Source organism: Chenopodium album, chromosome 20, assembly GCF_948465745.1.
Source record: "Chenopodium album chromosome 20, dcCheAlbu1.1, whole genome shotgun sequence".
NCBI classification, from domain to species: Eukaryota; Viridiplantae; Streptophyta; class Magnoliopsida; order Caryophyllales; family Amaranthaceae; genus Chenopodium; species Chenopodium album.
Genome location: NC_137853.1, coordinates 8,275,554 through 8,303,228, shown reverse-complemented (window position 1 = coordinate 8,303,228; position 27,675 = coordinate 8,275,554). Strand labels below are relative to the sequence as shown.

Below are 27,675 nucleotides of genomic sequence, written 5' to 3'. Positions count from 1 at the left end.
CTGTATTCCTTATTATTGAACTCTGTGGTTGACGTGCATCGCTTACTGCCTTTTGTGAGTGATATGGGGATTTGCTTCTTTTTTAAAAACTAAACTGTGATAAATTCCACATGCCTGATCTCACCAAGATCCTAAGTTTAACTGTTTTTCCTTAATTGTTTTCATCAACTAGAGATATTTATTAGTCTTGTTGTCAGTTTAGACTTCTGGTTTAGCACTTAGTAATTAAGTATTCTGCTCACAATATGCAATTTTGTTATAGATACATGAATTGTCATTAATCTATGTAAAGACTAGCCTAATGGAAAGAAGTAGTGTGGTTAATGCATTATTAGTTGTTAGAATTAGGATGCTTCTTGAAATATTACATGCATTTCTTTTGGGTGAATTTCCATTTTTAAAAAGCATTATACCTTCTTGTTAAATAGGTTGTTTGTGTACATGCTATACTAACTGATTTTGGTTTGGAAAGCAATTGCTTTAACATGTATTATGTATAGGATTTATTCCTATTTTGAAGAATAGGCTTTTTTGTCAAGATGAATTAGGATTTATTCCTTCTGGATTGCTTTGTTTTGGCAGTTAAATTTTCTTTTAGATAAATTTTTCACTTCTTAATGGGTGTCTTTCCTGGCGGAGATAGGGATGTTCCCCTCACGTACCCGATCCCCTGTCTAAGTGATATTCCATGCTTGGGACTCAAATCACAGGCATCTTTAACTCCACTGCCAGCATGTTCAGCCAAAACCACCTCACCTTCATAGACAGGTTATCGATCTTCACATAGTGTTTTTCCAGTATCCAGTGTACACTCCTGCCCTTCATATATAGGTTCAACTGCTTCAATGCTGGGCATTAAGCCACCAGATGGTTCATAATCAGCATGACCTGCAATCTGACTAGAAGGTTGTTCTGAAGATAGTTGTTGCAACCCCTCACTGATATCTATTACAGGAGTAGACAAGCTTTCAGCTTCGTGATCATTTACTGTATCTGTTGCTGTAGTAGGGTCACTGAGAATCGGTGTGTCAAGCTTGCATTTTGCCAAATCATTTGACAAGGAAACTTCTCCAAGTTGAGCAGGAAATAATTGGTCATGATCTTTTTCCCTATCATCAGTGAAGAAAAGTAAAAGAGCCCGCTCTTCAGACGAAATTGATTTTCAGTCAAAATGGACATGCACATCATCCTTGGCTGATACAGTAGGCTCTAGATCTGACGGTCAACTGGTGCTATGTCCTTCGGATACATGAGTAGAATCAATAGGTGACTTTGACAAATGCACATTCTCATCAAAAGATATCATTACATCTCCTGCAGGGACTGCTTCTGTATTAGAAGGTACTCTTTCTCGATCAGCATCTTCTTTTCCAAATATTTGTTGATCATCATAAGAATAATATGGGGACTCGTCAAAAGATTTAGCCCTTGAAAGGGTAGGGGAAGGAACACCCAAGGTTACCGTAGTTGCAGCCGCAAAATCAATGCATTCTCATCAGATTTATCCTTGCCCACATTCTCCATTTTCCTTGTTCCAAGGTAACAAGACCCTCCATAAGAGTGTTATAAGATTTTGGTCCAATTGCTTCAGCGGCAGTTTCATGATCCTAACACCGAAATATGCACAAGCATTATGCCAAGGGGAACAAGGAAGATTTACAGCAAAAAAAATGGAAAAATTGCCCAGAATAATCCGACCTTTGCCTCATCCGTCCAAAATAATCCCACCTTTCGATTATTTTTAAATAATCCGACCTTTATACCCAATCCGCTTCCAATGGTCCCTTCCAAGTGACTTGAAACCGGCTAAACAAGTTATCATTTGTAACTTGGGATTATTTGCACACGTGGTACCACGCTATTGGTCTAAAATAATAATACAAAAAAAAAAAAAAAAATTAAAAAAACCTAACGACCTCCCCCTACCCACGCACCACCACTGAAACCACCTCCATTACCCATCACCACTGAAACCACCTCCCCAACCCAACCCACCAGCCGACACCACCTCCTTTACCCAGCCCACCAACCGAAACAACTTCCTCTACCCAACCCACCAACCGAAACCACTTCCTCTACCAACCCACCAACCGACCAATCGAAACCAACGGCCACTACTTGTGATGGTTTTGCAATCCCGAGGCTGATTTGTGGGTGTTCGAAGATGCTCAAAATTGTAGTGTTTTCCGGCGATTGTTGGTGCAGCTGTAGTGGGTGGTAAGTGATTGTGATGGTGGGTTCATTTGTTGCGGGTTTGTGGTGGCGCGTTTGCGAAGGAGAAGCAGCAACAATAGGGCTGCTATTTTTGGTGGTTTTACAGCTTGGGTGCTGGGGTTGGGTCGACCGCAAACTGGGAGGGAGAGGGAGGGGGTGGTCGGAAAAGGGGAGGGAGAGGGAGGGGTGGTCGGAATCGTGGAGAGGAAGGGAGATAGTGGCCGGATTTGGGCAAGGGGACGGTGGGTGGATCGGAATTTGGTTTCAGATTTTTTAAAAAAATTATTTTTTTCTGTTTTTTTTTCTATTTTTATTTTTATTTTTGACCAATTATAGTCTGACACGTGTCTAATAACTTGTAATAACAAGTTAGGTGACCGGTTAGGACCATTTAAAGCGGAAGAGGTATAAAGGTCGGATTATTAAAAAATAATCGAAAGGTGGGATTATTTTGAGCGGATGAGCCAAAGGTCGGATTATTCTGGGCAATTTTTCCAAAAAAAATTTATATTTAAATCTAAAATCTCATGAAGCATCATTTATAGCAATTATCTATCATCAAATGTATATACTAATATACTACACATTCCCTTAAGCAAAATATAAACAATAGACTTGAACAAGAGCAAATTAAATGAGGTAGAGTTGTAGCGTAGAACATCTGATCTATCTGAGGGGTAGAGGATGATGATGGCAATTGAAATAGGCAGCAAGTCTCAAATTTGAGTACATCTCATAACAAGACATATTCATATTAAGCAAGTCTCAAATCTGATTAAAATAGGCATTTGATCAATTATGATTTTCTTAAGCATGTGAACAACTATAAATTCATATCATCAGTGGCCTAGTGCTAGAGTTGATGGTCCAAAACATAACAAAATGATAAAGAAACTCAGGTCAAAAGTTCACCAAACCAAGAATACTAAACTAGCTCTTACTCTAAAAATTTTAATTACGTCTGCATCCAAACAATTCCATTAAAATCAACCAGCAACATCTATCAAGCACCTCTAAAGATGATCAAACTAATTAAGGACGGAATACTGGATCGGAATAGCAGAACAAGGATTGGACGTACACAGTCCATGAAAGAGGCTATTCCAATTCAATTACTATGGTATACTCATAAATTTGGCTGAAAAAGGCGCATTCCTCAACCGGGTCACTAGAGCTCGTCAATCCCAAAATCACTCATATTCAATTACTCCAACATTTGACAACCTTACAAGTCCTCTACCTCTACATTACTGAATCGAGAGGAAACCCAACACATCTCTTTAAAGGTATTTCATTAACAACTCAAATAATCATAATCTATTACATATTACTAAAACCAAATCTAAAAGGACACTTGGCGCTGTATTATCAAAAAATTTCCCACCAATGAAGTTTGAATCTAATTTATGACTTTTATTTTATACAAAATTAGGTTAAGTCCCGTGCCATGCACTGTCATAATTAAACTTTACAGCAATAATTATAAAGAATGGTGTTAATTCAACAATAATTTAACCAAAAAAAAATATTTGTAACAAAATAATAGTCTCTAATTAAAGATACTAGATGAAGCCCGTGCGATGCACGGTTTGTTTAAATTTTTTAAAACATTTTTTTTATTTATGTGCTAAATTTTTTTTTTACATATTTAGATAAAATTTCTAATATCAAAAGATAATATTTTATATTTAATTAGTTTAAACTTATAAATCTTATTCGCCAATTTTGCTTACGTAGCATGTGAATTATTTAATTCTAAAAGAAAATAATAATCTCTTATCTGATTGGCTACAATTAAAATTTATAATCCTACATGGCGCTAAGAAAATTAAATCCTACATGGCTCTCTAAAAACTAGGGAAAAAACTCCCCTTTATATATATATATATATATATATATATATATATATATATATATATATATATATATATATATATATATATATATATATATATATATTAGATTGATGGTCTTGTTTCAAAATAGATATTGATGGTCAAAGTTGTGCCCGACAAATGTGCAAATCAAACTACAACTTATAAGAAACGGAGGAGTATAATATAATAAAATAATTTTGTTAAGTTGTTTGATAGGTTGTCGTACACCTGTCAAAAATAAATTCCTAACAAAACCAACTAACAATGTAGTAGGATAAGTAGGGTCGAATCCACAGAGAGATGGCTATTCAATCTAACTTCTAAGGTATGGAGAAACTAAACTATGTCACGAAATTGGGATTGAAAAGTAGTCTAAATTAAAATAGGAATAAAACAATTAATAAAAAGACCTAGGGTTAAGGTTCACCATGTTTATAGTTCTAAATCTATCAAGCATCAATAACAATTCAATCAATCAATTATCTAGAACAATTGCTAAGCCTACGATCCGGTCTTAACGCTCTCAATTCAACATATGTAGTTCGGTCGCTAACATAATCAGAATTGCTAATTGTAGGTAAGCCTCTAAAAGTAAGATCTTTCGATTCAAACTCTTATTAACATGAATTAATCATACAATTGATCAGGTTGCAAGATTATCAATAAAACACTATCAATTAGAGAAATCAATTATCAAAATATTAATAATATCAATCAAGATTCATAATATAAACATGGATTCCCAAACCCTAGAAATAAAACTACTCTAGCATGAAATAAATAAATAAAACTAGATCTAAGGAATAAGAAAATAGAAATAAAATACCTCAATGAATTAAAATAATAAACCCAAGAATCATCCATGGAAGAATCCATGGAGATGCCATGAGAAACTAGGGTTCGAGAGAAAACTAAAACGAACGTAAAATAAAAAAGATGTAAAAGGCATAAAAATGCATAAGGGAAAATAATTATCCCTTGAGTATTAATATTATCCTAAAACTAATCTAAAAATAATTAAAGAAAAGAAATAAGAAAATAAAGATTACATAAGTTGAATTACTATTGGATAATAGAAGATGACGTGGCACAAAACCGTAAACAAGGTCGAAGGACGTGAATCAACGAAGGCCACGGGCTGCTCGCCAAAACCTGCGGGCGCAGGTTGCTGGCCGCGGGCTTGCAGTAGCACCTGCTGGTGCCGATTGGTCGCGGGACAGGGGCGCAGGGGTGGCCGCGGGTGCTGCACTTCATCGCTGACTGCATGGCTCAGATTAAAACGCCTGTAACTTCTGTTATAAAAGGCTTATTGGGGCGTGTGACCTATCAAATGAAAGCTCTTTAAGTCTAGTTTCCAATGCAATTTGAATCGCATCAATCCGATTTGTAGAACTCAAGTTATGATCAAAAGAGTGAACAAAGGTCAGTTTTGACACTATGTAAACCATCGTTTAACTTCGTTACTAACTCAAATTCATTTCCGTTAAGTGCATAACAACCCTTGTGGATGCTATATCCATTCCTCATGCATATAAATCTCAAAACAAGCTTCCACAAACATATATCCTTCATTGAACAACCTCGATTCATCGATTTTTCATCCTTTCATTATCCGGTTCTTCCAAAATCACTCCGAAAGCATCCAAATAGTTATAGAAACTACCTGAAACATTAAGAAAACACAAACGATGCGTAATAGAGCACAAAATGGACAACTTATGAATTACGACCTAAAAAGCAACAAAAGACTCAAAAAGCAACTATAAGACTAGCATAAACGTGCCTATAAATACTATATAAAAGTAATTCATCATTGTTCTATAAACGTTACGTATAATTTTAAGATTTATACAAAGTATGTTACCAAAATAATTTTTTTTGATTTTTAATTAAAATAAATTTTAAGTTGGACGAAAAAAAATTGATAATATTATAATAATCTTGGATAATGATATATTTCAATACCTTAATTTTAATCTATGTTAAAATTTTTGTAACTAAAAGATTCCTAGTATATAAAATATATGTTAAAAAAATAGTAATAAAAAAATTTATTGAGTATGATTAGAGTAAATGTGTTGTTACAATGAAAATAAGTATTATTGTGGGTTATAAAATGAAAGTCATTCAAATTTGGAAAAGAAAAAACAAAAAATGAAAGAAAAAAAGGCGGGAAAATTTTTAATGGCATCGTGACAAGTGTCACTTTAGGTTCGTTTTAGTATAGGTTAATTGATTGATTTAGAGTAAATTTGCTAAAATATCAACTTGCAAATTATATATAACTAGTTTTTTCCCCGAGCAATGCTCGGATATTCACAAGAAAACAAATTACTTTTATAAATTACTATGTTTGGGAAGTATTTATTTATATTATCAAATTATTATAGTTTAGATACGGTAATGTAGAGTACTTAAAGATTCAAGAGAAAAGAGAAAAAAAATATTATACAAAAAAATATTTTATTTATTTAAGTTGTTATAGTTGCTCTATTTTTTAGGTTGCTTTTTCTTTTTTTTAATCAGCTATGTTATTAATTTTTTTAACAAAAAAGAGGAAAAAAAAAAAAAGCTTTTTGGAGGGAAATTTTTTAATACAAACGCGACACGTGTACTTTGGGGATAGGGCTGGGGATTACTTTAGTATATTAGTATTGATTATTATAACATATTTGAATTTTTTCTTTTACATGTTTTAACATATTTCATGTTTTTTAATAGTTAGTGTCTGGTGATTGATTTAATAATTTTTGTATACTACGTAATTATATTATTTTTATAATTATTCAATATTCGTGCATTGCACGGGAGTCTAACCTAGTAATTATAATATGATTAAGGAAAGAAACCTTAAATTATATTTAAATTCATCACAAATGATCATATTCATGCAGCAAGTCTCAAATCTGAGCATAATTATCACATATAAGCCAATTGATATTCTATAAATCCTAACTACTAAACTCTAATTTACTATAAACCCTAATCATAAATCATAAAGCCTAATTGAATGTAAATCCTAATCATAAACCCTAATTTAAAGAAAGTCCTAATCATAAACCCTAATTTGAACAAAAAAAATAGGATGTAAACAAAAGCATACCTTGATTTTGCGGTGCGTTCGGATTCGGAGTTTCGGGATGGACTTCAATCTGGTGTTGATGCAATTAGATTGCAAAACAAAACCTTAACCCCTAAGCTTGCTCAATCCCACTTTAAAATTGACAACAATAACCTCTAACCTTGCCCAAACCTACATTAAAATTTATAACAATAACCCTTAACCTTGCCCAAATCACTTTAAAATTTACATGAAAACAAAAATTAACAAATTACATGAAACAAGGATATGAAAAACAATGTAAAAATCACTTTAAAAAGACAATATTATGGGCATATGTTTTAATACAAAGAGAGAAACAAAGAATAAAAGCTAAATAATATAATAATTTAAGCTGTATTTAGGATTTTAAGTGTCAGAAAAGATCGATTAGTATTGTAAAAAAATGTATCATCCTTATATTACAATTATTGTACGTATAACAAATCGGAATTTGGCTTTGTAGAGATTGCACACATGTTTCAACTTCTTGCGCATTGAATCATTGTGTTCTCCTATTTATATTCTTTTATTTATAATATTTATTAAAAAAGAACATGAAATATCATACAAAGTAGGGTTAAATGTTGTATTAAAGTAAAAATAAAATGAAAACAATTATGGCTACAAGTATGGTTAAAACTTCGAAAAAATTAATTGGGTTTCAGTTATATTGAACAACATTCATGAATGAGCCAAGAAAGTCACCGCCACCAACTTTTGCTTTATAGGTTGTTCACCTATTTTGGAGGTATACAAATTACCTACCTTAGCACTCTAAGAAGATTTCCCATGATTGCTGCCATTGAATTCTTAATGTGTTTTAATAATGTGTTGGATGCCACTTAGTTATTATCATCAATTAGGTTTATATTATCAATTATGTTTATAAACTTGCTTTATCACTATCTTTAAGGGTATTTATCAGAGCATAAGGTCTGGAGGATCTGAAATTGAAATTCTTAGGAATTTTATATTCTTAGGAACTGGAATTAAAATTCTTAGGAACTGAAATTAAAGTTATGTCCTCCCTGCTCTTGTTTTGTGAATATAGGAGTACCTATATCTAAGTAGTAACATAGTGTGTTACTTTATAACATAGAATTTCATAGAATGAGTGTGTTTTCTTTTACTTTATTCTTATCTAAAAAGTAGAATTTCATAGAATGGTTACGTAACATAATGTGGTTTTATTAACATGGGGTGAATTGGATAGGGTGGTTTGGATAAGGTTTATATCATTATATAGGGTGGATATTATAACATAGGGTGGTTTCATGAACAGAGGGTAGTTTGATAACGTAGTGTGGTTTCTTTATATAGGGCGAATTGGATAACATAGGTTGGATTTGATAACTTAGGATGGTTAACATGACATAGTGTGGTTTCATTAACATAGGGCTAATTGGATAAGATAGAGTGGTTTCAATAACATAGGATGGTTTAATTTCATAAACATCTAATAACTCAAATACTACAAGGTCTACAAAAGCTAATAGGGCCTTAGTTTTATACATCTTGAAATCTAAATTTAAGCGAATTATAATTTAATTGTTCTAAGCTCCTAACATGTTTTATATTTGGTTAAGGCTCAACATAGAGGAAATCGCATAAGTTTAATGATTTATCTGTTTATGCTAATTTGAGTGATGTCTGTCCTCCCTACCCTTATAATGTGAATGTATTTGAATTTTTAATTAAGGAGGCGATGATAAGCGTTGTGCTGACCCTTATGAGGTTTTGATGATGATGCTAAGAATTGAGCAAACTTCCTTTTAATAAGGATTTTCTAGTGTTGTGATGTTGGCAGGTTCAGTAAGCATAGAGGGATGAAGTAGGAAATGGGACAAATGAACTTTGAAAGATCCATGAGGACAAGTAAAAGACAGAAGAAGAGTTCCAGCAATGGAACTTCTCAAAGTTTCTCAACAGGAACTTCAAAACGGGTTGTAACGACCTGGTTCCGGTGTAATGCTAGGGCAAGCCTCAACAACCAAGGATCAAGGCAAAGATCAAGATATCAACCGAAGAAGATGAACTTCATAACTTATTATTGTGTAAGTTTGTTTTCATAGGATGATGTAAACATATAAATGATAGATATGCATGGAACTTATTAGAAATCAGATAAAGCTTGGCAAACTAATTAATTCGTAAAAGATAATTATAAGTTTTATGAAAAAGTACTTGATTGATTTTATCTTATATTGATTTTATCTTATAAAATCTGGTTTAACTTGGTTTTATCTTTTTCATAAAATTGTATCTTTTAACAAAAACAAATTTGATAAAATTTGGTTTTCAGAAAAACGAAATTAAATCTGTTTGGTTTCGGTTTTAAAGAAGATAAGATCAGATTTCTGTTTGATCTATCTGATTTGCGAAAACCCTATTTTGAGAAGCTGAGAAACTCCTATAAATATAGAAGTGTTTCAGCTAAGCGTGAAAAACCACTTAGTGCTTAAGAGTAAGTTTGCCAAAGGTTTAAGATTTATCATTTTGATTTCGGGTTTCATGTGTAGCTTGCCATTTATGTGTTAAAGTGTGTCTTTGAGTTGTAATTGGTTTTGGGGTGAGATTGTGAATTCTCTTAAATTCACGTTTGAGTGTATGAGTTTGAATTCTCTAAAATTCGAGTGGTAGTCAGTCACCCCGAGTCTGTCTTGGGTTGCAAGTGGGAAAAAGGACCCTGAGTGTGTCTTAGGTCGAGAAAGGAACCTGAGTGTGTCTTGGGTCGAAAAAGGTGCCTGAGTTTGTCTTAGGTCTGATAGGATAGGTTCTTATCAATTAGCAAGTGTCTTAAGAGGAACTTGCGAAGCAAAGGTTTGTGTAATAGGTTGTACTAGGAGAGTTGCCTATTATAGTGGAATTTGTTTATAAGTCCCAATAGCGCCGAGGTTTTACTTCCAGTTAGGCACTGGATGGTTTTCTCGTAAAACTTGTTGTGTGCTTTAAGTTTCTTTATGTTTTTATTGTTTATTTCCGCTTAAGTTCCGCGATTGGAACCTACTACCATTCACCCCCCTCTCGTAGTAGTTCATCTAAACTAACACGTTGAGTGTTTGTGATCTTAGTGTTCACAAATTGAAAGCTTGTACGTATTTACATGAGTTATATATCTGAAGTGAAACAACCCTTGGTAATTTTTGTGTGCAACTATTTTATTTTTTTGTCCTCACACGTACTATTGCTGTGTTGCAGGCAATTTAGTAGAAAATTTTGAAGTTTTGAAGCCCGAATTAAGAAATAGCAAAGACGGACTTCTTTCTATTCTGAAATACCAAAATGCTCTAACTTAGTGGCGAATCCAGGATTTCAAATCAGGGGTAACACTGGATCCAAATAAAAAAAAAGAACAGTTTGTCGAACAAACTAAGTTAGTTTTTTATATAATGTGTTTTTGACTTTTTTTTACTACTCACATGCATCACGTTAACTAATATTGGTGTTTTACTAGTACGATTAAATATATAAATATGGATATTTAGCTTTTATATATAATTGTCTCAACGTATAGTTTGATTTTCATCTATCAACGTTTACATACACTATTGACATTAAATTATTAACTTAGTCAAAATTTATGTTGGCATATCCGCATATGTCTATCATATCGAGTAGGAGAAATTATTAATCATTAAATTTTAAATAATTATTGTTATGGAATTTTATATCTTACAAATAATTAATGTTCTATATTTCAAAATAATACAATCAAATTTTGTGTTGTATATAAGAACAAAGATTATCACATAGGATTTTTTATATAGTACATTTTAATGTTGAATAAATTTTGTTAACTTATATAAAACTAAATAATTGTCATAGTTGAGCATTGGAAAACATGTTACTTCATAATGGAAGATTTTCTATTTCAAAAAAATTAAATAAAATAATGAGAAGTTTTTCAATTAATATAGAAAGTATTTCAAATAATAATGTTTGTTAATAGAGGGAGTACTTCAAAATTAAAGCTAGTTAAAGTGTGTAAAATTGTTGTTTCGGGTAAAAACAATGGGACCTTGCCGAAGGTCCAATAAGGTGGTGAAGACTGGACTCGGTCCAAGTGATGTTGGGCCGATGATTTCCTACACAGCAAACACACGTAAACTAGCCTCGGGGGTGTTGCCGAGGAAGGCCCCTCCGATGCTAAAGTTAGTACAATGTGTAGAGAGAAAGCTATGCAAGAGAATTAATTGCTTGAGGCTTTTTTGTGAATGAATGTACAAATGTAGTATTGATAGCTTTTATACCTTTGCATGTATGGGAGAAGTGGGCTTTGGCCCAATTGACTTGCCTTGTGGACTGATCTTGACTTTAGCACTATTTGGAGAGTTGAACCTTGACCTTGGGCTTTTAATTGGATCATTTAATGACTAGGCCCAATTAGACTAAATTGGACCCAAACAACTTGCCCCCCAGACCCGATTTGGAAGAATGACGGATCGGGTTTAATTAATCAGAAAAAGGAGGGAAGTAAATGATTTAATTAATCCAAAAAATTTTAAATTTAAACCGCAATTAATGAAATAATGGCTGCTGGATGGATAATTTGTGGAAGTTGGACGGATAATGGGTAGTTAATCATGGGGACGTGTGTTTAACGGTTACTTAGGGAGGTATTTAAGAGAAATTATTAAAGCGCGGCTCCTAAAATTCCCATTTCTGGAAATAAAACCAAAGAAGCGCACTCTCTCTCCTCACTTCTTCACAAACACGGACCCAAAACTCTCGAGAAAACTCAAGAATCCGCATCAAAACTTCGCTAATTCCCCGAGCATTGAACTTAGAAACTGAAATATGTCACTACCATCTTGTAGATCGGCAAATTCCGCTTCAGAACAAGGTAATTTCCTTTGAATTTAGTTTGCTTTTCTTCGATTTGAACTCTTTCCCCCTCTTTTTCGACTTTTTCTTCAAAAATCAACAATGGTGAGAGGAGTCAGAGATAGAGCCCGTGCTCCGAGGAGGGCAAGGCAGCTTCCCGACCCTAGGAACGGGAATATGGAATGGAGAAAGAATGGGGCCTGACCCTGTTGAGGGGATTAGGGCGACCCCAATTTCATCGGCACCTCCTGAAGGATCGGAGGGGCCCAGCGTTTCTGGGCGGGACGAAGAAGTTCCCGCCGATCTTTGGCCTGTCCTTCCTGGGTATCAGGAGTGGGAGGACCCCGAGGTTGCCTCGGCCATGATAAAGAATACCCCTTATTCTTGGTGGGTAAAGCATGCCGAAGTGTATCGGTTTGCTGAACAAATTAAACTGCATTACGACATCATGGAAGCTGATGGGTATTGGTGCCGAATGCCTGTCGCCTCGGACAGAATTCATCGTCCACCCCCGGGGTATGTGGGGGTGCACACAAGACAACTTCAGTATGGGCTGAGGTTTCCTTTGGACTTATTTGTCCGATATTTGCTGATACATTACAGGATCTCCCTGTGTCAGCTAACTCCTGTCAGCATCCGAAGGGTGATGACATATCTATGGGTCTGCAAGTTCATGAAATACATCCCCAACTTGCACTGTTTTAAGAAAATCCACAAGCTGGTGCCGAACATCCAGAGTGGACATGGGGACCATGGTCCTGGGTGGTTTCGGATTGAGTCTCGGCCTGGACATCTGACAATGTGGCCGAATGACTCTTCGGACAAGGAGTGGAGAGGCCAATGGATCTGGGTTAGGGCGCCCACGGATCCTGACCACCCTCATGTTTTCAGCGCTCCCCGATACCTTTCCAACCCTGACCCATAAATGCTCAGCCTGGGTCCTTTAGAGAACGATGGCCGAGGAGATCGTAATCTCAATCAGGCCAACATTTTTGGGAAGGCTGAGAATCCAGCTGGGAGAGGTCGTCTGAAGACCATTCCAGCCACTTGGCTCCCTAACCACTACATTTTTCAGGAGCACATGCTTGCTGCTGTTGGCCTCAGCCGAAAGTTCAGAGATGGTAAGCTATTTCGGCTGAGGCCGAAGCCCTTTATTTTTATTTTTTCGCTTTCGCATTTAGACTTTATTCATCGCTTTGATGTTGCTGAACTAACTCATGTTCATTTTCTTTGTTCAGTGCTGAACGAGGTCACTGCCAAGGTTGACTACAATCGCCTCGGCGTTGACCAAGCTAGGACCATCTTGGACCGAGCCCCTTCCATTACTCCGTCCAAAGATCGCGCCGTTCATCTGAGCTATACTCACTTCCAAATCAAATCTTCTGACCACTATCAGCGGCAGAAACCTTGGTGGAAGAAGAGAGATCCTTGGAGCCAGCTTTTGGACGAGGAACTCGAAGCTGCTCGTACTGCCGAAGAGGTTGCACGAGCTGCTGAAGCTTTGTAAGGAGGAGAAGAGTCCTCCAGAGCTGCTGAAGAAGAGGACGAGGCTTTGCTGAAGACCTCGGTGAGTTATACTTAGCTTTTCAGCTTCGAATTTTTTTTTTAACTCACGCTCTTCTTGCCCCCCTGTTTTTTGCAGTCTGAAGAGAGCAAAAAACAGAGAGAAGGGAAAGCTCCTGTTCGTCCCGAAGGTCAAATCCGGGAAGAATTCGAAGAATCAGATATTGACGAACAGCCCATTCGAAAAAGGAGGAGACGGATGGCCATCATCGGCCCTCACGACTTCCAGACGAGGCCGAGGTATGTCGGCATAAGTATAATGGAGCCCGAGGAAGGCGGCGAATTGCCGAGGGTTCCCCCACCACCACCACAATCTCCGCCGAAGACCCCTTCCCCACCTCCTAAGATGGAGGTGGACCAGAAGACCCTTGATCCTAAGGGAGGGGTTTCAGCTGAGGGGGTTGAAGAAAGTGCCAAGGGGCACAATGCTGAGAGTGTTGAGAAGCCCGCTGCTGAGGGTTTCTCAGCCGATATCGCTAGGGAGGTTGAGGCTTTCGTCCTCAACCCCGAAGAAGAAGCAGAGGTCATCATCATCGACTCTGCTGAGAAGGAAGAGAAGACAACTGAAGAAGAAGAAGCTGAACCTCCAAGGGTTCAGGAAGTTCCTGAGTCTTCCTTCCCCTCATTCCAGACGCTGCACACTGGAGAGATGGGTTTCTCGGCCTCCCGAATTCCAATTCCAGATCATATCTAGGACATCATCTGGGGCCAGAACCGAGAAGGTGCAGAAGCCTACTTCGGCAATTTTGCCGGTATGTCCGAAGTAGACAAGGCAAGGGTCAGGTCGCTGAAGGCCACTGCTGGGATGGGCGAATCCAGCAGATCGGTTCCAGACCCTGTAAGGACGAATCAACTGCTGATGATGCAAGTAAATCCTTATCCTTGCTTTTATTTTTCTATTCAGCTCTTCAGCTCAAAGTTGTTATTATTATTATTATTATTATTATTATTTTACTGAGTTGTGCCTCTGTTTTTAGTTTGTGCACAATCAGACTCTCACTGTAGAGCTGATACACACCCTGCAAGACAGGGTGGATGATGCTGAGCACGCCAAAAAGGTGGCCCTTGAAGAGCTGAAGCTTGCTCAGCTGAAGCAGACAGCGGCTGAGGAGAAGCAGAGGGAGGGAGAGGAATATGAGAAGAAAGCTGCTGAGGCTCTCCAAACCTTCTGCGCTGCCATGGAGAAAGAGGTTTTTCCCCCACTGATAGAAAGGGAGAACTTCCTCCGAGACCATATGGGAGTGGACATCTCCAAGCTGAAGGCTGCTATTGAGAGCAGAATTAAGGAAGGAGCTGCTGCACAGGCTGAGGTGCAATAGAACTTAGAAGCTTTGAAAGCCAGTAGAATGGCTGCTGAAGAAAAGCTCCAAGCCAAAAATGTCCAACTCTCAGAGGCTGCTACTGCTGCTGAAGCTAAAAAAGCTAAGCTTCAAGAGGCTGAGGATCAGCTAAGGGTCAAAAATGACGAGCTGACCCAAGTGAAGAATGAAGCTTCAGAGGTTCAGCAAGAGCTGAACGAGCAAAAGGGTGCCTCTTCCAAGCTCACCGAAGAGCTGAATCAATCCAAGAAGGACTTGGAGGAGGTACAGAAGAAGCTGGCAGATGCTGAAGCCCTGCTCAGGGTCCGCATTTATACTCAAGAGGAGTATGATATGGGATTCAAGAACGGGTTCAGAGTATGCCGAAGACTCTACCTCCATGCTGAGCCAAAGCTGGACTGGTCCCAATGTGCTGAATGGGTCCAGAAGATCCCCATATGAAGTTCCCTACTCAGGCCGAAGCTGAAATTCTTGCGGTTGAAGAAGCTGAAGAAGAAGAAGAGATGAGGGAACTCGAAGCTGAACAGCTGGAGAGGGAGGCTCAGCAGGGAGCACAGCTTGCTTCATCTGCTGCTGGGGCTGAAGCTAACATTGGAGTCAGCATTGCTGATAAGTCTGACCCTCGGGCTGAAGCATAGGAACTCGGGCAGTCGTCTTCAGAATCTTGCGGTTCATCATGTGCTCAACTTTAGACTTGCGCTTCTGAGCAATTATCTTGTTAATCTGATGCATTTCTCAAATTGCTTTGTCTTTTTCTCTTTATTTTGAATGCTTTGCTGTTTCTGACTTTGAAAAATTTTAATTTTCTTCAAAAATTAGCAAAAATTTGCTAAGTACAAAGCTTTCAGTTTGAAGAGTTCTGCTGAAGGTAGGCTTGCACTGATAGTGCTTCTTGCCCCCCTCAGTAATCTAAAGACCTCACTCTTTGGATTACTGAGATAGGCTACTCTGATTTTCAGACAAGTTCTAAATGAAAAGTTTCTAACAGTTGCTGTTACTTTCAATTTTCTGTCTATCATTAAAAATGGATATCTGAAACACAAGGCCAACTGAAGGCAATGTTTCAGATAATGGCTCTCTGGGATACAAGGCTCAGCTAAGGCAATATCCCAGATTTGTCCATGGACTCATGTCTTTGAAGAACAAGCCTGACTGAAGCTTAGCTTCAGCTGAAAGACCAGGGTTCTTTTAAAAAGACGAGTTTGTCAGCAATCTGAAACCCAATTACCCAAAGGTGAAGGTTTCAGACGAGGCTGAATGAAAACCCTTAAAGAGTAGATAAACTAAAGAAAACTTTGAAAGAATAAAGAGTTGCAAAAATTATAGGAATGGTGGCTCTGAGGCCTTTCATTAATAACTCAAAATGTACTTACAAAGATTGTTCTGCCCTAAAGGGTTTACACATGATATTTCTTAAGTACATCAGCGTTCCAGTGATTTTTCAGCTCAGTTCCATCTAACTGACGAAGTCTGTATGTCCCTGGCTGAAGCTCATCATAAATTTTATAGGGTCCCTCCCATGCAGCTGAGAGTTTCCCATGGATTCGGCCTTTCTGAACTGCAGCAGCATTCCGAAGGACAAGGTCTCCAATTTTGAGAGGCCTTGCATGGACCCTTCGGTTGTAAAACTTGCTGATTCTCTGCTTGTAAGCAGCCATTCTGTCTCGGGCTGAGTCTCTTACTTCATCAAGGAAATCGAGGGATTCCTTCATAAGCTGTTCGTTCTCAGCCGAGAAGTGGTGCACTCTTAAACTTTCAGAACCGATTTCCACTGGAAGGAAAGCTTCGGCACCATACACCAGCTCAAAAGGTGAATAGCCCGTTGCCTCTTTTTCAGTTGTCCGAAGTGACCAGAGGGTTCCTGGGAGTTCCTCTATCCACTTGGACTTTTGGTCTTCAACCCTTTTCTTCAAAGCGTTGAGGATTTGTTTATTTGCAGCTTCGGCTTGGCCATTACTTTGTGGATGACACACTGTTGAATATGCCAGTTTGATGCCGAACTGATCTGTGTACCGCCTCAGCGGTAGATTATCAAATTGCCTTCCATGATCAAAGACAAAAACCCTTGGAATACCGAAGCGAGTAATAATATTCTGCCAGATAAATTTCCTGACAGTTTTCTCTATGATATTCGAGGCTTCTTCAGCCTCAATCCATTTGCTGAAATAGTCGATGCCGACTATTAACCATCTTTGTTGGTAAGGTGCATCTGGAAAGGGTCCCAAAATATCTTACCCCCACTGGGAAAATGGAAGCGGATTAAGGATCGGCTGAAGGTCTCTAGCTGGCTGATGGATGACTGGTGCGAATTTTTGACATATCTCACATTTTCTGACCAGCTCCTTAGCGTCTGAGATCATGGTGGGCCAGTAATATCCGGCCCTCAATGCCTTATGGGCTAGGGTCCTCCCCCCGATGTGGTTCCCACAGATGCCGAGGTGAATTTCCCGAAGAATGTAATCTGCATCTGTTGGTCCCACGCATTTCAGCAATGGGGCTGAGAAGGACTTTTTTAGAAGCTCTCCTCTGAAGACGATGAACCTTGAGCTAGCTCTCTTCAACTTGGAGGCCAAAATTCTGTCTTCGGGGATTTCTCCCCGAAGCTTGAAAGCTAGGATGGGGTCCATCCAGCTGGGCTCAGGGTCGGCGCAGCACGCTTCAGGTGCTTCATCGACACTTCTTTCTCGGCGCACTTCCACGTATACAGATCTATTCAGCTCGGTGAGAGTTGAACTGGCAAGTTTGGAAAGTGCGTCGGCTTGTGCATTTTGACCCCTTGGGATCAGCTGTATTTCAAAAGTTCTCAGCTTTGCAATAACTGATTTGATCTTGGCAAGATAAGCTATCATGGAGGGCTCTTTGGCCTCGTAGCTGCCACCGATCTGATATGCAACTAGATGAGAGTCTGTTTTGAGACAGACATGCTCGGCTTCCAGAGAGATGCACAATTCTAGGCCCGCGATTGCTGCCTCATACTCAGCTTTGTTATTCGAAGCCTTGAAAGAAAATTTGAGTGCATACTCAAAGGATTTGCCTTCGGGAGAGGTTATCACTACCCCTGCCCCCGAACCATTTACGGTGGAGGATCCATCCGTAAATACGGTCCAGATTTTCTTTTCATCGTCTAGCGTCTCTTGGTACGAGCACTCGGCCAAGAAGTCCGCTAGAGCCTGAGCCTTGATGGCTGCTCTCGGCTGGTAGCTGATGCTGAATTCGGTGAGCTCGAAAGCCCACTTGGCCAGCCTACCGGATTTTTCCACTTTGCCGAGGACTTTTTCCAGCGGCTGATCAGTGAAGACCACTATCTGATGGCAATCAAAATAGGGCCTCAACTTCCGAGCAACTACCACTACTGCAAAGGCAATTTTTTCGAGTAGAGGGTAGCGAGCCTCGGCCTCCGTCAGAGTGTGGCTGACGAAGTAGATCGGTTGCTGAATTTTATTTTCTTCCCTCATCAGCACTGCACTGATGGAAGCTGGGCTAACAGCCACGTACATATACAAAATTTCTCCCTCCACTGGACTAGCCAGATTTGGGAGTTGAGCCAAATGCTCCCGAAGCTGCTTGAAGGCTTCTTTTTGCTCCTCTTCCCAAATGAGCTCTTTTGTTTTTGGGAGTTTCAGGGCTTTGAAGAAGGGTAACCCCTTATCCGAAGCTTTGGAAATGAACCACGAGAGAGCTGCCATTCTTCCGGTGAGCCGCTGAACGTCCCTCTTTGTTTTCGGCTCGGGAAGATCTAGAGCTGCTTTGACTTTGGAGGGATTGGCATCAATCCCCCTCTTGCTGACCATGAACCCAAGGAATTTCCCTGAATTCACGCCGAAGACACACTTCTTCGGATTCAGCTTCATTTGATGTTTTCTTAATGTGGCGAAGGTTTCAGCCAGGTCCTTAACATGGTCTTCAGATTTTTTTGCTTTTGACGATTGAATCGTCAACATAGACTTCCATGTTTCGGCCTTTTTGATCGGCGAAAACCTGATCCACCAGCCTTTGATAAGTTGCCCCCGCATTTTTCAATTCAAAGGGCATCATTTTGTAATTGTACACCCCGGCGTTCGTGACGAAAGCCGTCTTCGCTCGATCGTCGGGGTGCACGAAGATCTGATGATACCCCGAGAATGCGTCCATGAAACTAAGCAAGGCATGCCCACTCGTCGAGTCAACTAGCTGATCGATCCTCGGCAAGGGATAGAAATCCTTCGGACAAGCCTTATTTAGGTCCGTGAAGTCAACGCACATTCTCCAGGTACCATTGGCCTTCTGAACCATCACCACATTTGCCAGCCATTATGGATACTGACAAGGCTCGATGAAGCCTGCATCCAGTAACTTTTTGACCTCGGCTACGATGTCTCGGTTCTTATTTGCGGAGTAATTCCGTTTCTTTTGCTTAACTGGCCGACACGTTGGGTCGACGTTAAGCTTATGGGAGATGAGGTCTGGACTTATCCCCGGCATATCCAACAAACTCGGTTTAGAGGTTGAACCTCTGTTTTAGAGGAAGAAAGTATACCACCAGTTAAGGTGGTGGTCGCTGGACCTCAAGCGCACCAATTTCTGGTCGGAGGTCAGCCACCCAGTCAGGGCCACCACTGCCCGACTGGGTGCGAGAAGGGTGAAAGAAAGATACAGCTGCTGCCCGATTAAATCACTCTCCGCCCGATTGGGCGCGAGAGTGAGTTTCTGGAATTTGTTGCTGCCGCCCGATAGGGCCACCGCCGCCCGATCGGGCGCGAGGGGCTTCGAATTCTGGAGTTCCGATCAGCCCGATCGGGCGGGTTCCGGCCTGATCGGGCGCGAGATTATCCTTTCGAAGCCACCCTTTCGAAGCGTGAAAAATCCATCGGTCATCATGATGCTCAGACAGATTGATATTACGGAACATGTGTTTGGAGAGACTGTAAAGTCTACGGTGTGAATTATTGGGAGGGTCGGCTAACATCAACCAAGGAAATTGGGTGTTTTTATATGGACAGAAGTTGTTGACATCCTTTATTGAATTTCTCCAACTTGAACAGACCAACCCAAAAGCATCAAAATCTTCTAAACTTTCAAGATGCTCCATTGCAATTTTCCTAATAATTTCTTCAAGAATTTCACTCCAATTTGCCATGTTTTCCATTGCCTTCAAAAGGGAAAATAATACATTCAATCAGAAAAAACAATTGATTTCGACTCAGAAATAAAAATTCAATCAGCAAACTGAATTCAAATCAACAAAATCCAAGTAACAATTTAATTTTAAATCACAAATACAATTCAATTAAGAAACAGGATTCAAATCAACTAAAAATTCAATTAACAAGTGGGAATACCAATTCAATCAACAACTTGTTATCAGGAATTAATGCTAATTTAGAGGTAAATATTAAACTCTTTTCAATCAAATAATATTTCACCTTCCCCTCAAAAAAAAAAAAATACGATTTCACCTTTTGCCTTAAAAAAAAAAAACGATTTCGCTTCACATTAACCAATCAAAAAAATAAGAGTAATTTAGAATCACAAATACAAATTAAATCAAAAAAATTGAATTTGCATCCAAAAATATATACAATTATACATATAGGAAAAAAAATAAAAGCAAAAAATAAGTTCAGAACTCAAGAAGTCGGAGGCTTACAGTACAAGAGTTGAAACAAGACCAGAACTCACGAACTCGGATTGTCGGGGGCTTGCAACAGATTTTAATGATTGAATTTTTAAAACCAAATTCTTTTTTTTTGGTTTATTATAATACCTACTAGATGTAAGCCCGTGCGATGCACGGTTTTTAAATATTTCATTTTTGTATATATATATATATATATATATATATATATATATATATATATATATATATATATATATATATATATATGTTGCAATTTCTTAATATTTTTTGTTTTTATTTTCTATTCTATTATTTTAACATTAATTTAAGATAAAATATTTTGTTAAGTTTTAACTTATTCTTTTTCAAATTTTACTTATATAGAACTTGAATTTATAAATTGAAATAAATATTATCTCATTCATCGGATAGTTAGATAAAATCATTAAATCAAAATAAATTTTTTTAATTTCTAATTATTTAATAAAATAATATAAATCCTAATGTAAAAGATAATATAATAGATAACTTTTTGTTTTTTTTTTTTTCATTATTTAAATCTTAAATTACTATTTTTTGTTTTCAATTCTCAAATTTCATTTGTTAATTTTTTCTTAAATGGCGACTGAAAATTTAAATTCTAAATTAATATATAAATCTAATTTTTCATTGGTCGAAATATTACTTTTGCTAATGTGGCGTGCGATGCACGAATTTTTATATACATTTTGTATATAAATATTTTTTTTGGTGATATCTTAATTGTTTTCTTGCATTTTAAGTTTTAAAAATATTGTATGAAAATATCATATCATCAGATATTTACATAAAACAATTAACATCAAATGATAATTTATATTTATTAAATATCAAAATATAATTTTTAGTTTTTTAAATAATTTAAATCCTAAAATCTAAAGATAATTTTTAGTTTTGTAACATATATAAATGATAAATTTTAGTGTTCTTAAATAATTAAAATCCTAATAAATTACTATTCGTCATTTTTACCTACGTGGCAAAAATTTAAAATTTCATTCGTCACTTTTGTTTAGGTGGCGAGTGATTTTTTTAATTCTAAAATAAAATAGAAATCTAATTTTTAATTGGTCGAAAATATACCTTTTCTTATGTGGCGCTCCCAATGCTCACCAAAAATGCCTACTTTATTTATATATATTAGATTTTTCCTAGTAGTAAAATAAATCATTAATAAACCTTATACTAGTACATTCTTATACAATATATATCTTCTTTTTTTTTTTGAGGGATACCCTCTTTGTATTCTTTTTTTTTTTTTTGGAAACAAATACTTTTTTGAATTTTATTATTTGAACTTTAAATTATTTTTTAAAATACAAATTTTTGTATGCGGTTAGCCACGTGGTGCTAGGGGTGAGCATAGCAGGGTACCCTGTAAAAATATCGGTACCCGAAACCGGAACCTGTTGCAACAGGTTCCTAAAAATCGGAACCGGAACCGGTTGCAACAGGTTCCTAAGAATTGGGAACCGGAACCGGAACCTGCAGGTTCCGGTTCCTAAACAGGGTACCATGTCTTTCAAAGTAAGCATAATAGTTACTTGATAAATTGTGACAATTCTATATTTTTAAAAATGGATGTTGACAATAAAAGCTTACAAGTTTAGTAAACTACTTCAAATATAACAAACCAACACTAATTGTCTAAGATATTTAATACCATATAGGTTTCGCTTTTATGTACCTTATAGGGAACATGTACTAACAGGGTACCCTACAGGTTCTAGGTCCAAAATTTTATTACCCGGAACCGGAACCTGTTGTACAGGTTCTGGGTTTGGAACCTGCGGCTCCGAACAGGTTCCGGTTCCAGATCAGGGTACCCTGAATTTTTGCTCACCCCTACGTGGTGCGGCAGGGGTTACTTGTAGGGTGTTATTAGATTTGTCGGGGGTTACTTGTATTCTCATTATTTACAGGAATTTTGAAACTATTGGTACATCTTGTCAAAAAAAAAAACTATTGGTACATGTCTCTTTGGCTTTGAGTAAGAAGAGTTCTAGCAAGAGAAAGATTGTGTGCTTTAAAATATTTTTAATGTTAGAATTAAATTAGATACTTCGTATTCTCATTAGATTGAACAAGGTTGGAAATTGCTGATAATGCTGAATATTACAAATCTTATAGCATAGATATATATGATACTTTTCGAATAAGAGAAAATGTGATACAATTATTACAGTAACAATTTAAGATCTCAAAATTTGTTTTGAGAAGAATGAGAACAACAAAATGGGATTTTTCCAAAGCAAATTAAACTACATCATCTTTTAATAATCATCCATGATCATTGATCTTTATTAATGATTGTCTAGCTCATTTTTTCCCTTGGCTCTCTAATCTGTCTCTTAATATCCTAACTCCCATGTACCTGCAATGTTAACATATCATTAGTATACTACTCGTAATAATATGATGATATAATTTGTATGTAATTAGTGAATTATTACTAAATTACCTTCCAAGCATCATAACAGTAGCCTGAGGATTAGTCCCAGGGGAGTAATAAAAGGTTGATCCATCAATCACTCGTAATGAATCGATTCCGATAACCTTATAATCCGAATCCACTACTCTTCCAACCAGACAACCTCCATGGTAATGCCAGATAGTCATGACTGTGTCCTTGCAGAACTGCTCGAGCGAGGTTGATACGTTGGCGTGGTGAGGCAGCAAGTTTACAGGGGTGCTAGCAGTCATATTGAGGAGTGTATGAACTGATATACCTTGATACTTGAACTTAGAAAACGGTTGCGATTCTATCACTTTTTCTATGGTTTGGAGCCCTTGCACACACCTATGTAGATCCTCGGGTTCTTGGAAGTAGTTGAAGGTTACTGATGGGTTGTCGTTTGGGTTGAGACTTTGAAGCTCGAGGTGACCTGTTGATATTGGACCCATTATTTTTTCGAGTATGAACCCGCCTTGGAAGGCTATGTCTGGTAAGTTAGACATTTGCTCTATGGCCTCGGCTAATGCCTCTGGTGTTCTTTGCTTTGGTGGTACTATTGATAATTGACCAATCTGTAAAATGTAACACGACATATTAACAAATGTTATGTAAAACTTGATTTGTACTTGTATTTTGATTTAGAATATATCAGAATATCAAGTACCTTTGGAGAGAGCATGCCAAAGTCTCTTGGGTGGGAGTTGCTGCCACCAAAGTTCTCGCCGCTAGCAGCCTCAATGTAGCTACCAAAGGGGGTGATGCCGACAACTTGGATGAGGGAGACCTCCACAGGGAGAGGAGAAGGGATGTAAATTGCATTCATTGGATTGTCTCTCATACCCTGCCCAACCATGGGCTGATCCAAAACTAGGCTAATATTGTGGGACTTAAGATGATCTGCTGGGCCAACTCCACTAAGCATTAGCAATTGTGGACTTCCTAATGCTCCAGCTGAAATTATAACTTCACTTTTAGACCCGGACTTTAAGTAGGCCGTGTGTCGTACACCTTGTGCATCCACGAATCGCACCCCGTGGGCTTTTGGCCTTGCCACCCCTTTCCGCCGTCACATAATTTAGTCAAAATATACGATTAAGTAATTCGGGACAGAAAATAACATTGTTCTTAAATTATTACGTTGACAAGCGTGAAAAATTAAAAGTTGGGCTTATATAGTTATATTCCGTACCTTTGGTTTTGAACAAGATCTTGTGGACAGTTGCATGTAAGAGCACATTGATTCCTTGGGGATTGGCATACCCCAACAAATTAGCTGCAGTATGCCTATTTCCTTCTCTATCAAAGATGGTCCCACCAACTTTAGTCCCATTAATATGATCATAAGTGAACCCATTATTAGGGACTATTCCAGCATGTAGTAGACCATCCCTAACGGCTGTTTGCCACTCCCTCATTGGGGGCTCGAACGCCACCACGTCCTCAACCCAGTGGTACGACTCGTTTACGAGACGTGAGTCCCACCCCACGTCTCGTACATAGCCGGTTCCTGCACGGGTGTAGAACCCGGCATTTAGGCAGGACCCACCCCCTAGGACACGGGCCCTTGCATTGATGACCCCGTCCTCGGATATAAATCGTTGGGACGGGGAAGTTGGGGAGAGGTCCGAGAGGGCGGACCCAAAGGAGGAGAGTAGGGTTATGTTTGAGTTTCCATACGGTGAGCCCCCTCGCTCTAGGAGTAACACGGTCGCGTTCTGGGATAATGTTGCAGCTAAGGGACACCCGGCCGTCCCACCTCCGACAATGATGTAGTCGTAGTAGGAGGTTGGTGGTGCTGTTGTTGCATTATGGACAAAGCTATAGTTGGGAGCTGCCACCAAATTAAAATCACGTTCAACAAAATTAAAAATGTCAATAAGATGTTGAATTTTGGTTCATAATGGTTAGCGTTACATGATTACACCATAATATGTACATGTATATTAGACTAATTATGCCTCTTGCTAAAAATTACAGTAAAAAATAACATTAATTCCTTTGAAAAGCTTGTATATCATTTAATGCTATTACTCGTTTTACATTATGCAAAGAAACTTTCTAAAGTTCTAACTGCTTTTGGCTACACTAATTACAAATTACAATTTTCTAGTATACTTATGTAAAGGGTAGTTGAATTCTTAATTACAAAAGATGATATTTCTCCAAAAGAGTTGCAATGTCAACTAAATTTTAAATGGTGTACGCTTATTTACAGGTCATATTCGTGCAAATGGGAGGGAGGAGCATTATGGCAAGCTACAAGACTACTAATGCTTATATAGTACTAGAGTATTATTGTGTTTTACGATTAGAGTAAGGTTATCAATATATATGGGATCTAAGGTTCGAATTGATTAACCGTGTATTAAACTAACTTTTATATGTATGTGCTACTTATAAAATATATGAAGTAAATAGTACACACTCACTTTATCTCAAAGTTTATTTCATGACACTTGTTTTATGTATAATAAAGCTTATTACAATGTAATGTATTTATTTTTTTTGGTTTCGTGTACTATATATATAGAAAAGATAAACGGATAATTTATAGAGTTTCCCTATATAAATTGTAAAACTTGACCTTATCACAAAAAAAAAAAAAAAAAAAAAAAAAAAAAAAAAAAAAAAACCCTTATATATCAATTAGTGATAGTGAATTAGTCTACTATTTCATTATAAACTGCTAGTTCCTAATTTGACGTGTATTATCTTATATAAAACGGAGAGAATAACAGACTATAATGTGCATGTATGTATGTATGTATATTCAAAAAGATAGTTAATATAATAAGGAGAAAAAGAATAAAAATAAAAATTACCTTTATCAGAAGAAGAAAGGCCATGAAAGAAGAAAGAAGCAGCAACCAACACTCTCCACCACCCAATTAGCCTTCCAACTGACTTACTCATTTTTGTTAAAACCTTTTAAAAGAAACTTTATCTATAATAGTAACACTCAAAATCAACTTACAATAATTATAAGTTTGTGGTGTATATATTACTTAAATTGCATGCTACACACAATGAAAACACTAATAACCGAACTTATTATATACTACAAGAAGGATACACTAAGAATAAAATATATTAGACAGTCCAAAAATAGTAACTAATTATCGATCAATTTGGACGCCTAAAAATACTATCCCCACTACAAAGATGATGCAAAATATATATATAAATATATATATACCAAAGTTTCAAAAACCCTCCCAAATATTTAAGGCAAATATTTCGAAACTATATTATAACACTAGTAATTTAGAAAAAAATTCACAACATATTTATGAGTGAATATATTAAAATAGTTTTAGTAAGTGTGACAACTTACACAACGTGGAGTATATGGATACCGATCGAATTTGAAGGAAATTTATGATTTTTTTTTCTTTTGAGAGAGAGTAGAATAATTAGCAAAACTTTATTAATTTGTCACTTACAAACATACACACACACTCTCTCTTTTTTTTGTCCCTCTCAATTCAAAGAGTCACATTTTTAGAGGTTGATAGGAGAGAGAGAAAGAACAATGCTTAGGTGGTGGATTAATTGATTGTTGCAACTAATTTTGGAGACATTAATTGCTATATTTGTACTTGGTAGTTTAGGTTTGAGTTCAAGGTATGCACCTAGGATAAATTTTTACTACAGTATTTGACACTGAGAAAGTACAAATTTTGCAGTGTACTTGGGTTAAGTTGTAAGCATTTGTGTTCTTTCAAAAAAAAAAAAAAAAGTTGTAAGCATTTGTTAGAATATAAGAGATGACATAGTAATTTAGAAGTAAAACTCTGTTTTGTTAATTTGTTTTCAAGCAACATTAACATTTAACACCATGAATAAATGACGCAATGGCATGCCTACATAGTACATGAATATAGTTGAGCTACAAATACTCGTATAAGTTACATGGACTCGATTACCGGCCTACTTAACTGGTAAATGAAAGTAAAAAATCTATCTTGAAAAGACATCATTTTTAATCATTTTTAGATAATCGGCCTATTTGAGTTGGGGCCTGTTCATATTTACTTACTTTCAGTTTAGTTTAGTTCAGTTCAGCTCCAATCAGTTTAGTTCAGTTTAGTTCAGCTCCTAATTTCCTTCTCTCATAAAATATTCATTTCAGTTCAGTTCAGTTCAGCTCCTAATTTCCTTCTCTCATAAAATATTCATTTCAGTTCAGTTCAGTTCAGCTCCTAATATCCTTCTCTCATAAAATATTTATTTCAGTTCAGTTCAGTTCAGTTCAGTTCAGCTCCTAATTTCCTTCTCTCATAAAATATTCATTTCAATTCAGTTCAGCTCTAATCAGTTCAGTTCAGTTTAGCTCCAATCAGTTCAGTTCTCTCAGTTCAGTAAATGTGAACAGGCCCTTAATCTAGTGATTAAAACTTATTCCTCGGGAACATAAAATCGCTCTTAAAAGGGATGCCTAACCCGAGGTTTGCACTTATATCCAACCCAAAAACAAGGGTGAAGAAAACCATCTATACATATCATTGTCTTCATTGATCAATAGAACATTTTATTCCTTCTTTAGTCTTTTCTTTGCCTCCCACTAGAATCACAAATGAAAACATTCCATCACACATTGACACAAAGGGCATAATTAGAGATATTGGCCACAAATATGGAAACCAACGAGTTCATAACTCAATAGAAATGCTTATATCTTATAC

The 27,675-nt window shown here is 37.1% G+C and overlaps 1 protein-coding gene across 1 annotated transcript; it reads right to left on the bottom strand.

Moving 5' to 3' along the window:
* Positions 1 to 22,608: 22,608 nt before the first annotated feature.
* Positions 22,609 to 26,477, bottom strand: LOC145597553 (protein HOTHEAD-like). Its single transcript, XM_081653746.1, has 6 exons — positions 26,325 to 26,477; positions 25,813 to 25,934; positions 24,180 to 24,821; positions 23,655 to 24,046; positions 22,997 to 23,562; positions 22,609 to 22,909 (listed from the first exon to the last, which is right to left on the bottom strand). The coding sequence occupies exons 2-6, from the start codon at positions 25,901 to 25,903 to the stop codon at positions 22,855 to 22,857; spliced, it is 1,746 nt and encodes a 581-aa protein (XP_081509872.1). The 5' UTR covers positions 25,904 to 25,934; positions 26,325 to 26,477; the 3' UTR covers positions 22,609 to 22,854.
* Between the last annotated feature and the right edge of the window lie 1,198 nt (positions 26,478 to 27,675).

Coding starts and splice junctions, on each gene's coding strand:
- LOC145597553 (XM_081653746.1), bottom strand. CDS start 25,903: ATGAGTAAGTCAGTTGGAAGGCTAATTGGGTGGTGGAGAGTGTTGGTT. Junction 24,822..25,812: donor CCTTTCTTCTTCTGATAAAG/GTAATTTTTATT, acceptor ATTTGGTGGCAG/CTCCCAACTATAGCTTTGTC. Junction 22,910..22,996: donor ACTGTTATGATGCTTGGAAG/GTAATTTAGTAA, acceptor TTAACATTGCAG/GTACATGGGAGTTAGGATAT.